At 36.6% G+C, this 15,050-nt stretch overlaps 1 protein-coding gene across 3 annotated transcripts in view; it reads left to right on the top strand.

The window, feature by feature from the left end:
- The window catches only part of CDK8 (cyclin dependent kinase 8), a 141,216-nt gene that overhangs the window by 84,747 nt on the left and 41,419 nt on the right, over window positions 1-15,050 (top strand). For all 3 annotated transcript variants that reach the window (XM_055146973.1, XM_055146968.1, XM_055146962.1), the window contains exon 4: window positions 3,344-3,484. In XM_055146973.1, the coding sequence (XP_055002948.1) occupies window positions 3,344-3,484 (141 nt within the window). The remainder of the gene's footprint in view (window positions 1-3,343; window positions 3,485-15,050) is intronic.

Genomic DNA, 15,050 nt, shown 5'->3' with positions numbered 1-15,050 from the left:
GTTGGTAGACATGGAACTGTTGGCTTCAGTCAGTGATTAGGAGACTGAAAACAATTTTAGGAGCCTATCTTAGTGGAGGTTTACATTATAAAAATAAAAGTAACCTTAATAAAATATGGTTTACAAATTATTATGGTTAAAATATTTAACTGTATGATTATTTTTGATTTTTTTTTTCTTTTTGGGTCACACCCAGCAATGCACAGGGGTCACTCTCGGCTCATGCACTCAAGAATCACTTCTGGCGGTGCTCAGGGAACCATATGGGATGCTGGGATTCAAACCCGGGTCGGCCACGTGCAAGGCAAATGCCCTACCCGCTGTGCTATCACTCCAGCCCCTATTTTTTATTTTTTCAACTTGATCTTGGTAACTTATTTCAAAAACTAGAATCTGAAGAATTTAATTTTTTTTTTTTTGCCCCTGGGATGGGGGTGCACCTGGCAGTGCTCCAGGATCACTCCTTGCAAGGCTCCTGAACCACATGTGGTATCAAGGACTGAACCTTGGTTGCCCGCCTTCAAGGCAAGCACCCTACCAGCTGTCCTCTCTCCAATCCCATGATTTATGTAATTTTAACTTTAACAGGTATTAAAGGTGGAAACTTCTCTGAGTTTCACTTCTTTATTTGTACTACTTACAACTGAATGAGAGTTGGTTTGAATTATTTTTGTTACCTAAAAAATTGTTTTGAGCAGAAAATAGACACATGAAATTTCTCTTTTGAAACTATTGTCCAAATTTTATTATGCTTACAGATTTTTTAGTTTTTATTTTCCATTTCTTTTAAGAAACAAAAGGAAATCAAATTTGAGTTCTCTCAATAAAACCCCTTTAAATCAAGCTGGCCCACATTGATTTCAGTATATGTCATGCTCAAGTCTAAAGTAAAATAAAAAGCTTGAATTATATAATTCAAATTTAAATTGCCAATGAAATTTAAACTAATTTATAAGATAATATTAAACTTGAGTGATAGTACAGTGGGTAGGCTGCTTGCCTTGCATGTAGTGGACCTTTCGATCCCTGCCGTCCCATCTGGCCCCCTAAGCACTGTGAGAAATAATTTTTTTTTTTTTTTTTGCTTTTTGGGTCACATCCGGCGATGCACAGGGGTTACTCCTGGCTCTGCACTCAGGAATTACTCCTGGTGGTGCTCAGGGGACCATATGGGATGCTGGGATTCGAACCCGGGTCGGCCGCATGCAAGGCAAACACCCTACTTGCTGTGCTATCACTCCAGCCCCTGAGAAATAATTTTTGAGTGCAGAGCCAGGATTAACATTAGTGGGTATAGCCAAAAACCAAAAAAGAAAAAAACTGAAAAAGAAATGTTAGTTTTCTAAATATGATTGGTTAGTTTCTAAATATGATTGGTAATTAAACATAGTCAACCCCAAAAGATAGTATATAATCAATATGATTTTTAGTGACTCATTAATGTTTAATTTTACTTGTATAGGATAATAATTACACTTTCACATTGTACTGCGTATAAAGTTATTACAGTGTGTTCATACCCATTGGCTTTATTATTACTACTCATTTAAGCAATATAAGTATTTCAGTGTTTATTTTAATTAAAACAAAATGTATTCATTTTCATAAGCTTAAACCTTTAATTTATTTTACATTTTAATTTCTGCCTTCAGATTAATTGGGGCAGAGCATGAGAAGATAACAAAGCAAATGTAGTAAAAAGAGTCATTTTCAAAATCCCTTCGGTTTTGATGAAATTTCCATGTATGCATGCTGCATATTTGTTAAGCAGCTTTCTTTTGTTTGTCTACTTTTAATTTATTTTGAATAAATGACTGGAAAATTAAAATGATGTCATGCTGATAATGAAATGATACAGACTAATCATGCTACATTAATATTGATTAATAATAGTTACTTTCCCACTAGAAAGTATATAAATGGTATATAAATTTCTTTTGGGAAGTAAAATTCATTACTTAGTTATTAGTTATTAGTTACAATAATTAGTTATTCCTTATCTATATTATACTTTCCATACCATAAAATAGGATGGGAAAGTGTCAATCTATGGTATTAAATTCTCACTCCTGTTTTAATTATATTTACTCATTTTAAGAGGAGGCTTAATAATTAACTCATAAATATTGGCCAAGAGTCTGCTTGTGCCTGTTAGGTGCCGGGAACTTGTTTAGTGGTCCACATTGCAGAGTTGATTATAGCTGTTTCCAGGTTTAATGGCTGTTCATGCAGCCTTTAATTAAAATAAACCTTGCAAGAGAGTTTTCAGACATTGGGTCTCTTTATTGAGGTTCATTTATATTTGCAATGTTTTGGTGTTACATTTATTACCACTAAATAGTAAGCTCTGAGTAATGTAGAATATTGGTTTTATTCTACCAGAATTCATCTTAGTTTTCAGTATTTCCAGTGAGAACTGGTTTATTTACATATTAATTTTTAGTCCTTTGGTGTATTTTATTTAAATATTTCTCCATTTGCTTTCTTTATTATCTGCAATTAGGTAACAAATCTATTCATTTATGTTATATCAGCCACCCAGAATTTTTGAATTTTTGTTTCCCCCCATTTTTATTAAATTATCAAGGAATAAAAAGATTCTGTTGAAAACTTACACCAAACAAATGAAAATCCTGTCACTGTCACTGTCATCCCGTTGCTCATTAATTTGCTCGAGCAGGCACCAGTAGCGTCTCATTGTTACTGTTTTGACATATTGAATACACCACGGGTAGCTTGCCAGGCTCTGCCATTAGGGCGCAATACTCTCAGTAGCTTGCTGGGCTCTCTGAGAAGGGTGGAGGAATCGAACATGGGTTGGCCGTGTGCAAGGCAAACGCCCTACCACTGTACTATCGCTCCAGCCCAGGAAATCAAATTTTTTTTTGAAAATAAGTTTTAATTGCACTTTAGTATAAAATCATTTTCCTCCTACTTCTGTTCTAATTATTTTCTGAAACATTTTAATGTTTAGGAAATGAAATTTTAGTTTTTTATTTTACTCAGCAAAATGTGAGAATATAATTTAGTATCTTTTATTTATTTTTTTTTATTTTTTTTTTTTTTTGCTTTTTGGGTCACACCCAGCAATGCTTAGGGGTTACTCCTGGCTTTGCACTCAGGAATTATTCCTGGCAGTGCTTGGGGGACCATATGGGATGCCGGGGATCGAACCCGGGTCGGCCGCGTGCAAGGCAAACGCCCTACCCGCTGTGCTATCGCTCCGGCCCCAATTTAGTATCTTTTAAAATCCTTCAATGTTTTTATCTTGTTAGGGAAATATTATATATAAAATTACCTTTCTCGGTTTTTAAGCTTCTGGTCTATTTTTCTGTCTTTTCAGCATATAATCAAGTTTCACAGAGCTTCTAAAGCAAATAAGAAGCCAGTTCAGTTACCTCGGGGAATGGTGAAGTCACTATTATATCAGATCCTAGATGGAATTCACTACTTGCATGCTAACTGGGTATTGCACAGAGACTTGGTAAGTTGATGTTTGATTTGGTCTAAGCTATGAATTTGTAGCTAAAAGATACTCTACTTGTCCTTAGGTATCTGTAATATATAGAACTACAAACTATAGAGGAAATATGAGTGCTACAGTGTTAAAATGGTCTTAATATATCTAGACTTACACCATTGATATAATGCATTTCTCTTCTCTGATACTCATTAATTGGTGTTTTGAAAAGGTGAGAGACGATAGATTGGTCTTCTAAAGCTTTTATTCCCTTTTAAATATATAAATAATGCAGTATTTTGCTTCATATAGATTATTAGCTGCCAGAAAAACTAGAAATTGATATATTATAAATAAATTGAAAATAAAGGTTTTGGAACTTTTTGTAATTGATGTATTAGAAGACGTAAATTTAATCTGCTTATTTTTCATTTCATTATTATATTTGTTTTCTGGGCCGTTTGTTATGCTCAGGAGCTACTGCTTACTGCTGCCTTAGAGGTCAATCCTGATAGTGCTTTGTAGACAGTGGGAAGTATCATGCTAAGTGAAATGAGTCAGAAAGAGAGAGACAGACATAGAAAGATTGCACTCATCTGTGGAATATAGAATAATAGACTATAAGACTAATGCCCAAGAATAGTAGAAATAAGTACCAGGAGATTGTCTCCATGGCTTGGAGGCTGGTCTCTCATTCTGGGTAACTCAGGGAAGGGACCACCAAGTAAAATGTGGTTGGAGGTCATGTGGGGGAAGGGTGATGCGGGACGAATACAGACTAGAGACTGAACACAATGGCCACTCAACACCTTTATTGCAAACCACAACACCTAATCAGAGAGAGAGAACTAAAGGGAATTCCCTGCCATAGTGGCAGGGTGGGGTGGGGGGAGATGGGACTGGGGAGGGGGGGAGGGATGCTGGGTTGACTGGTGGTGGAGAATGGGCACTGGTGAAGGGATGGGTTATCGAACTTTGTATGGGGGAAACATGAGCACAAAGATGTATGGATCTGTAACTGTACCCTCACGATGACTCTCTAATTAAAAATAAACTAATAAAAAAAACCAAAAAAACAACACAAAAAAGAAATTTTTGTTTTAATTCGTTAAGGAAGTCTTTTCCAACCCTATGATTTTGTTGGGCTAGAACAATAGCACAGCGGGTAGGGCATTTGCCTTGCACACGGTCGACCCGGGTTCGATTTCTCTGTCGCTCTTGTAGAGCCCACCAAGCTACCGAGAGTATCTCACCCGCACACCAAGATACCCATGGCATATTCGATATACCAAAAACAGTAACAAGAAGTCTCACAATAGAGATGTTCCTGGTGCCCGCTCGAGCAAATTGATGAACAGTGACAGTGACAGTGATGTATTAGACTATTGGTTGAATTGTTCCTTACACAAGAATAGTTGTACTAAGGTGGTTAATTGTTACAGGCAAATCTACAGACACCCTCTTAAGTAATGCCCCCAGAATGTTATCAAACTTTTTAGTGATGTTAGTAAAATTGTTTTTATTACTAAAAGAAAAATCTGCTGGAGATTAAAGATGGTGGAGGTTGAAGTTGTTAATTTATTATGTTAGCTGGTCTTTAATTGTAGTAATCTTACTTAATAAAGAATAACTCACTCCTAATTATCACTATTAATCAGTGACTAGTCTCTGTTATCCTTGATGGGAAATAGAGATTTAAAAATTCTGGAACCTTGATGAGCTGAAAGTCACTGTCACTGTTACTGTCATCCCGTTGCTCATCGATTTGTTTGAGCGGGCATCAGTAACATCTCTCACTGAGAGACTTATTGTTACTGTTTTTGGCATATCCAATACGCACGGGTAGCTTGCCAGGCTCTGCCCTGTGGGTGCAATACTTTCGGTAGCTTGCCAGGCTCTCCGAGAGGGGTGGAGGAATTGAACACGGGTCGGCCGTGTGAAAGGCGAAAGCACAACCGCTGTGCTATCGCTCCAGCCCCAAGTTGAAGGTGGTAGTTGATTTTGTTTGTTTGTATTTAAGCCACCCTGGTAGTGCTCAGGGGCTACTCCTGGCTCTGCATTCAGGAATTACTCCTTGCAGTGCTCACAGTACCATATGGAATGTCTGGGATTGAACCCAGGTTGGCCACTTGAAAGCAAGTGCCTATCCGCTCTACTATCACTTTAGCCTGTATATATGATATAAATATTGTAAGAAAGTAGGATGGCAATAAACACATGCTGTTTTTATTTTTGTGAGATAAATTATGTTTCAAATCAGACTTTCTTGTTTTGAAACATTAAGTTATCTATGTTTTTGGCTTGCTTATATACCTTATTTGGTTGCTATAAGTAGAAATAACAACCAAACAAAGGTAGGTCTGAGGAAGTAAGTTGTAGAGCACATACCTATTATTAAGGTCCTAAGTTTGACCCCCAGCCTCGTGCTCCCCCACCCCCAAGTACCATCTGGTGTATGCCTGATGGTCCCCAAGCACTACATGTATTTTGCATCAGATGCAGCCACACAGCAGGGCTTACTCCTGTTTTCCAGGGGACCATATGCAGTGTCATACATTGAACTGGTATCTACAATGTGCATAGCAAGCGCCTTACCCCCTTTACTAACTCCCTAGCCTTCACTATCTTCTTTTGTTTTATTCTTTAAAATATTTTGGCTGTTACTTTTGAATACTGCCGGTGCCATTAAATGTATATTAGGGTGAGAGAGAGTAGATCCAGTGATTTAAGTAGATTTAGTTCTCTCTGTATATTGAGCGAGAAGAAAACATTTATTTATTTATTTATTTATTGTAACTAGAGAGTAGAATTTATTTCTTTTTTGGGGGGAATCATTACATTTTTAAAAATAATTTATTTTTAATTAGTGAATCAACGTGAGGGTACAATTACAGATTTATACATTTTTGTACTCATGTTTCCCCCATACACAGTTTGAGAACCCATTCCTTCACCAGTGCCCATTCTCCACCACCAGTCAACCCAGCATCCCTCCCACCCTCCCCAGTCCCATCTCCCCCCACCCCACACTGCCACTATGGCAGGGTATTCCCTTTTGATCTCTCTCTCTGATTAGGTGTTGTGGTTTGCAATAAAGATGTTGAGTGGCCATTGTGTTCAGTCTCTAGTCTATATTCGGCACGCATCACCCTTCCCCCGCATGACCTCCAACCACATTTTACTTGGTGTTCCCTTCTCTGAGTTGCCCAGAATGAGAGACCCGCCTCCAAGCAATGGAGACAACCTCTTGATACTTATTTCTACTATTCTTGGGTGTTAGTCTTATAGTCTATTATTCTATATTCCACAGATGAGTGCAATCTTTCTATGTCTGTCTCTCTCTTTCTGACTCATTTCACTTAGCATGATACTTTCCAGGCTGATCCACTTATATGCAAATGTCATGACCTCATTTTTTTCTAACAGCTGCATAGTATTCCATTGTATAGATGTACCAGAGTTTCTTCAACCAGTCATCTGTTCTAGGGCACTCGGGTTTTTTCCAGATTCTGGCTATTGTAAACAGTGCTGCGGTGAACATATAAGTGCAGATGTCATTTCGACTATACTTTTTGGCTTTTCTGGGATATATTCCCAGTAGTGGTATTGCTGGGTCAAATGGGAGCTCAACCTCTAATTTTTTGAGAATCGTCCATATTGTTTTCAAAAGGGCTGAACTAGCTGGCATTCCCACCAGTAGTGTAGAAGGGTCCTTTTCTCCCCACATCCTCTCCAACAGCGGTTGCTTTTGTTCTTTTGGATGTGTGCTAGTCTCTGTGGTGTGAGGTGGTATCTCATGGTTGTTTTGATCTGCATCCCTGATGATTAGTGATGTAGAGCACTTTTTCATGTGCCTTTTGGCCATTCGTATCTCTTCCTTGGTAAAGTTTCTGTTCATTTCTTCGCCCCATTTTTTGATGGGGTTGGATGTTTTCTTCTTGTAGAGTTCAACCAGTGCTTTATATACCATTGATATCAACCCCTTATCTGATGGGTATTGTGTAAATATCCTTTCCCATTCTGTAGATAGTCTTTGTATTCTGGTCACTGTATCTTTTGCAATGCAGAAGCTTTTTAGTTTAATTTAGTCCCATTGTTGATCTCTGTTTTTACTAGATTGCTTAGTTCCGTGTCATCTTTGAAGATACTTTTGTCTTCAATATCGTGGAGGGTTTTGCCGACCTTGTCTTTAATGTACCTTATGGTTTGTGGTCTGATGTTGAGGTCTTTAATCCATTTTGATCTGACTTTTGTGCATGGTGTCAGGTTGAGGTCTAAGCCCATTTTTTTGCATGTGGTTGTCCAGTTGTGCCAGCACCATTTGTTAAAGAGGCTTTCCTTGTTCCACTTCACATCTCTTGCTCCCTTATCAAAGATTAGATGATCATACATTTGAGGTTGTGTGTGGGGATATTCCACCCTGTTCCATTGGTGTTCGGCTCTGCCTTTGTTCCAGTACCATGCTGTTTTAATTGTTACCGCTTTGTAGTAGAGTTTAAGGTTGGGGAGGGTGATGCCTCCCATCATCTTTTTCCCAAGAATTGTTTTAGCTATCCATGGGCGTTTATTGTTCCATATAAATTTCAGGATTGCTTGATCCGTTTCTTTGAAGAATTACATGGGTACCCTTATAGGGATCGCGATAAATTTGTATAATGCTTTGGGGAGTATTGCCATTTTGACAATGTTTATTCTCCCTATCCATGAGCAGGGGATATGTTTCCATTTCCTCATGTCCTCTTTTATTTGATGGAGTAGCGTTTTATAGTTTTCTTTGTAGAGGTCCTTTACTTCTTTAGTTAAGCTGATTCCAAGGTATTTGATTAAGAAAACATTTATCTTAAGGATTTTATTTCAGTGATTATGAAGGCTTAATCCAAAATCTGCAAGATAGACCAGAAGGCTAGAAACCCAAGAAAAATTTGCAATCAGCCCAAAGGTCATCGATTTACTGTACATTCCTTCTTGCTTAGAGAGGTCAGTTTTTGTTCTATAATGGCCTTAACTGGTTGACTGTAACATCCATCTTATGGAGCATGATCTTCTTTATTTCATCTAGCAGTGGAGTCTGCACTCTTATTTGAAAAGGTGTCAGACAGAGCTCTTGGTTTGAACCAGTGTCTTGACAAGAGAAAAAAATTTCACTACCAGTACCTAAGTTGTGATCCTTTTGTGAGCATACAGCCAGTTCACTAGCCTCTTGGTACGACTGATTATTATTTTTTAAAACTTTGTAGACACAGGCATGGTTTTTTATTTCAAATTTAGTTAATTTTTTTTTAACAAGGATCAATTTTATGTAAATTACAATTTTAAAAAACATCATTTTATAGATAGATGCTAGAATTTTTGAATTGAAGTAAAGACTGACAGTCTGTTTTCAGTCTCTTTCTCCTATCCAACTCCTTAAACATATCTGCTGGCAGTCGAGGGGTTCTCTTGCCTACTTATGAATCTTTTCTTCCCTTCATTTCTAGCGTTTGAAAATCTATTGATCCCTTAAAGTTGTACTTCTGCTGTCTTATCAGTAACCCTCACACTCTCATGCCCCACTTTCACCATAGCTGGAAGTCAGAATGTTTACATTTTAAATCCTATAGCAGTTGCTTTGTACTACCTGTGAGATACTTCATAGTTTTGGTATTATGCTCCCTCTTTGTTTTATATTCCTGAGGGTAAAGACTGTGGCTCAGTACGTATTTTATCTCTTTTAGTGCATTATAAGATACACACTAGTAAACATATACAGTATTACCTTTTTATTGAATGAATGTGTCAGCTTATTTGTAATAAGCAGTGTCTCTCTCTAGGTTATTTCTGATACTACCTGGTGCTTCTCTCTTCTCTGTGTCTGCAGATATATACGCTTTCTGTTTTATTTTTTATAGCTTCATTTTTTTTCTGCAGTAGTTTACTACAATCATAGCACTGTAGAAAGAATTTTCTAATTTTTTTTTTTGTTTATTTTTGTCACATCCTGCAGTACTCAGGGCTTATTCCTGGCTCTGTGCTCAGGGATCACTTTGGGTGGGTTCAGGGATCTTACTGGGTTCTGGGGATCAAATCCATGTTGGGTGCATGCAAGGCAAACACCTTACCTACTGCTGTTTCTCTGGACCAGAACTTTGGTTTTATTCATGCTACAAATTAGACCCATTAACCACCTTCCTCTTTCTTTTGAAGGAAATTGTCTCTTCTCAGTCAGTTCAGAGACCACTCACTGATCAAACTGATATATTGATCTTTTTGTAACACTCTTTTCTACCCAGTTATTTTGCTGTATTCGTTGATATTTATTTCCCTACTTTTTGCCCATTTAGTCTTATATTCTTTTTTCACTAGTTTTTCTTTAATCTTGGTTAAGAATATCTCTTGTACTTTGCATCCCTTAGTTTTCAAAAATGTCTTTCAAGTCCCACTGTTTGAATTATTTTATTATTTTAGAAATACTATTCGCTCTAAACTTGCAATTCTTGTATTTTACTTTCATATTTCATTTGTCTCGTAAGCCATTACTCATAACAATGTGAGCTTTAAATTATAGCTAACTGTTTATTTAAAATTTTCTGTTACTTCTGATGATGGCTGAATTTTTTTTTTTTTTTGCCAAAATTATCCTGCAGCCATGTTAAACAGACTGTAAAAGTTGTTTTTATGTAGATACCGTCTATTTGAGTCTAGGATGTTTTACATATTTTTCTTCTTTTTTAAAATTTAATTTAACTTCTATGTAAATACCATGTTTGATGTTAATAGAATTTCAGGTAAACAATGTTCTAACTCCACACTCACTACTACTAGGCATTTCTTTTCGGCGGGAGGGTATCCATAACTTATGGTGCCCCTGGACTGTTTCTGACTGTGCTCAATGGGTTCCTCTGAGGTTCTAGGGGACCACGAGATGCCCAGAATTGAAACTGCGCTTCTCATTTGCAAAGCATACTTTGCATGCAGTAAATTTGTTGAGTTTTTGTCTCTGGTCCTCAGCACATGGAATTTTATAGAATAGTTGTGACTGATTTGCCATTAATTTTTGTAAATATGTGTTATTTGCTCATATGACTGTACTACATTTAAAAAATCTGACATCATACTTTTATTATATTATTTTTCTCATAGTGGTAGTTAACTTGAAAATACTAAGAATTTAGGATTGTGATTTTTGTCCCTTATGTAACTTTTCATCATAATTATTTTTCATCAAAGCTGAATTATAAAACTCTATAAATAAAGTTGGAATGTAGGGTTTTTTTTTTGGTCACACCTAGCGATGCACAGGGGTTACTCCTGGCTCATGCACTCAGGAATTACTCCTGGCGGTGCTCGAAGGACCGTATGGGATGCTGGGAATCGAACCTGGGTCTGCCGTATGCAAGGCAAACACTCTACCCGCTGTGCTATCACTCCAGCCCCAAAAGCTTGGAATGTTTTAAAGTATTACAACTCTCTGCAAATTACTCCTGTAGTAAACAAAATCAGAATATTTTTTATGCCATATTAAGGTTTCCTAGATATTACATCTCCACAGAAATTTCCTTTGAGAGCATCCCAGTGGGCATATGGTACTGTGACTAGTATGCTATGTGATGTTGTCCAGTGGCCAACTGGAAAGATATTTAAAAGAAACTGGAGTTATTTCAAAGCTTTAATATGATTTTTTTTCTAAATTATATAATGCTGTTGCTTTTTTATTTTAGTTTTATTAGGTAGCTTGTAGTCACTTGGTGGGGCTTTAGCTATCCTTGGTGAAGGATAACTTGGTTTCCTAGCAACGATAAAATAAAGGTCAAAATCTCAGAGTGAACTATTGAATCAAACTCATTTTCATTCTTCCTGTTTCAAACTATCATCAAAATATATTGGTAGTAGTATAATGAATTATTGAATGTTTCTTTTGAGTAGAAGAGTGCCTACCTTATTAGTTTGCATAATTTTTAATACTATTTACTCTTTTCTTTGTGTATCTGTATTTGAGGTGCATTTGTTATTATTTGCTGAACTCTCACAGGTTAAAAGGCTTGAAGGTTACCTGGAGAACTTTAACAAAGCTAGACCATCTCCCTGGCTTTACTGTACATGGGATTTGCATTAATTTTAGTTAATAATATGAATACTGTGCTTATTCTGAAGCATTTATTAGAATAACCAATTGGACATTTTTCCTTCTTGAAATTATTTTATCATTTCAGCATGTTAATTTAAAATAGGCTACATTTGCTTATTTCTTATATTGATTGTGTTCTTGTGCACATACATTTCCTTCAACCATGTATCTGAGAATCATGAAAAATGACTCAGTAGCCAGAACTATGTGTCATGTGTACATGTTTTTCATATGGGCACGTTAAAAGTTGATATTTAGTTTATGTAATGCTTCTAGTAAATGTCAATTTTGAATGAGTCTTCTGACACTTTGTGACAATTCTGAGACTTCTGACACTTTGTAGGCACAGTGCTTAATTAAAAAAAAATTTTCTCACAACCTAGAGTAGCAAATATTCTGAATAATCTCATTGATATATTTATTTATTTTTATTTATTTATTTTACTTTTGGGGTCACACCGGCGATGCGCAGGGGTTACTCCTAGCTCTGCACTCAGAAATTACTCCTGGCGGTGATTGGGGGACCATATGAAATGCTGGGAATTGAACCCGGGTCAGCCATGTGCAAGGCAAATGCCCTACCCGCTGTGCTATCATGCCAGCCCCTCACTATTTTTTTTTGTTTGTTTCTTTTTGGGTCACACCGGTGATGCACAGGGGTTACTCCTGGCTCTGCACTCAGGAATTACTCCTGGCGGTGCTCAGTGGACCATATGGGATGCTGGGAATTGAACCTGAGTCGGCTGCGTGCAAGGAAAATGCCCTACCCGCTGTGGTATCGCTCCAGTCTCCCCTCACTGATATATTTAAAAAACAAAGTTAACATATTTTTGAGTCATTCTGAAAATTGACTGGTTATAAAGGATTATCTGAATTTTAACCCAGATATTTTAATGTTTTTAATGTAACTGAGGTGATACATCATGTGACTTACAAACTGATCCTGTTTTTTATAAGCAAAATCTATTGCCATTCATGTGTTTCTAAAATCAAAACTTAAGGAAAATTAAAGGGCTTTTGAATCATATCACTGAAGAAATGACTTTATCAAGTCCTGCATCTGATAGAAACTGTTGCCTTAATTTAGTATGTTGTTAGTAGTGAATCCCCTTGTTTTCTTTTACCTTTTGGACTTTACATTAGCCAAAGGAAAAAAAAGCCTGTGGTTAAAATATTAAGAAATAATTTTGTTAACAGTGCTTGATGATTTCTGGTTTATATTCTGAAAAATCATAACTTTTCAATCAGTGTTGAACAGATCCTACAGTACTATAAACTTTTCTAGATTTCTGAGGACTTGCCCAAGTAATTTAATCTTTAATAATATGCTCTCTCAGATGTAATTAATGTCTAGACCTGCTTGAAGTCACTGGTGCCCATGGCAACATATATATTTCATTAAACCCTTTTCAGTTTTAGAACTAAGTCTTATCAGTAGCTGTGAGCAAATGAGAAATAAGATTGAGTAAAAGAATGAAAGAAAGTCTTTCTGTAGGATATAACCCAAGAGCTAATCCACATTTCAGAGTCAAGAATTTGTGCAGATTTTTGCCAGTGTTCTATTAAGTACAAGAAATTTTAATTTTCTAGATTTGGCAAAACTAAAGGTTTCCTCAGGTATAATTAAACATTAAATCTGTAATATATTATTAAAAAATAATTTCTTTTTCATGTTTCTTACCTTGGGCATGAAAGATGGTTTGTCAGCTTAAAATTACCAGGGGCAGAGGCCTTGAGCTTATTCCCTGTTGCTTTGGGATCCCTGTTGCCCCAAGGTCTGGGATCTCAGGCAAAACTAAAAATAGTTTTCTTGCTCCAGTACATTTGGATTATGCAATATCATTTTATTATATTGTCTGCATATATATTTTTAATTTAAATATAATTTATCTTCAGGTTTATCAGCATTCTAAGCATATAGTGTGAGGATTTCTATCTGTTGTAAAATAAATATCTGAAACTTAAGATTAGTTTCAACTCTAAATTTTTTTTCGTAAACTTTCTGTTTTATTAAACAGTACCTTTACAAACAGAAGCATATGTCAAAATTCCACAGATTTAATGATTTACATTTTCAGAGCTGTTAGCATATAGTTTCACGTATAAACTCTGTTAGCTTATTTTGGAAATTAGATATTTGGATAATTGAGGGTTTTAGAATTAAAAAAAAATTTTATTTTACAAAGTAGTTCACATTACATTTAATATTCAAACACCAATCCCACCACCATTACAGCTTCCCACCACCATATTTTGGATGTTTTCATCCCGAACCCTAATCCCTGCCCCAAAGTGGAACCGAAATCATATATTTTGTATTGTTTGTTATGAAAAACCGATGAAAATTCTACAAGAAAATATCCTTAGAGGTAAGAGTGTGGAGATGGTTGTATTTCATCTAGGGACCATTAAGTCCTTCTGTAAGAGATCACTAACATGTTGTTAAAGGTTGAGCCTTGTGTGCTTTATGTATATATACAGACATATATATATAATGTATAATGTATATATAGTACATATATATACACATATGTGTATATATATTTGTAAAAATATATATTTCTCTCTAAAATTGGTTGCTTCCTACTTTGAACCCTGTCAGATGTGGTGCAGTAATCTTGGAGTATGGGTAGGGCCTGTGGTATGGAACATTTGCAGCTGCCGGTCCAGAAGTATACTTGTGGGTGATGCTTGGACTGAGCTTGTGGAGAGCAGTTGTGGGCATGGCGGCTGGTTTCTGGAGGTCTTTGCTGGGGTTGGGTCCCTTGGTGCGGGGAGGGGTCTCACCCACCCCGCTCCGGGGTCCCCAGTGTGAAACAGCCTGATGTGGGGTCCCCCAGCATTGAGGTCAGTTTCCAAGCTGTGGGGCAGACCCAGGAGTAGACTTTGATCTCTGCTGGAATGGCCCCAAATAAAAATGAGACAAGAGGGTAAGGCACTTGCTTTGCACACAGTGGATCTGTGTTCGATCCCCAGTAACCCGTATGGTCCTCTCTGAGCCTTGCCAGGAGTGATTCCCAAGTGCAGAGCCAAGAATAACCCGAGCATCAGTAGGTGTGAGCCCCCCCCAAACAAATGGGAATTCATGATGTTTATTTGATTTTCTTTCTTTTTGATTTTCTCTTATTAAAAACCAGCTGGTAAAATTAAATGTTTTCCAGATCTTCAAGGTCTTTTCCTTTCTGAGAGGGAAAGGTAGGGAGAAATAAAGATTGTCTTTATTTTTTACTCGTACTTTAGAAATGAGGAAATGGAGTTAGGTCCCACAAGTATCCCTGATTTTTTTCAGTCTTATTAATTTTACTTCCTTACTTAATGAAGTTTATATTATAGTCTTATTCTTCAAGTGTTTAGGGGAAAAATGTTGAGGATAATTCATCTGAAGTCTTATTTTGAAAATTTTTAAAATGGTACCGCTGTATCAGATAAACATTTAATTTGATTTATATTTTAGTTTTTGGGCCACACTTGGTGGTGTTTAGGACT

The sequence above is a fragment of the Sorex araneus genome, chromosome 1, assembly GCF_027595985.1.
Source record: "Sorex araneus isolate mSorAra2 chromosome 1, mSorAra2.pri, whole genome shotgun sequence".
In the NCBI taxonomy this organism is placed as follows: Eukaryota; Metazoa; Chordata; class Mammalia; order Eulipotyphla; family Soricidae; genus Sorex; species Sorex araneus.
Note: the sequence above shows the minus strand (reverse complement) of the source record. Positions and strands in the feature narration are given on the sequence as shown.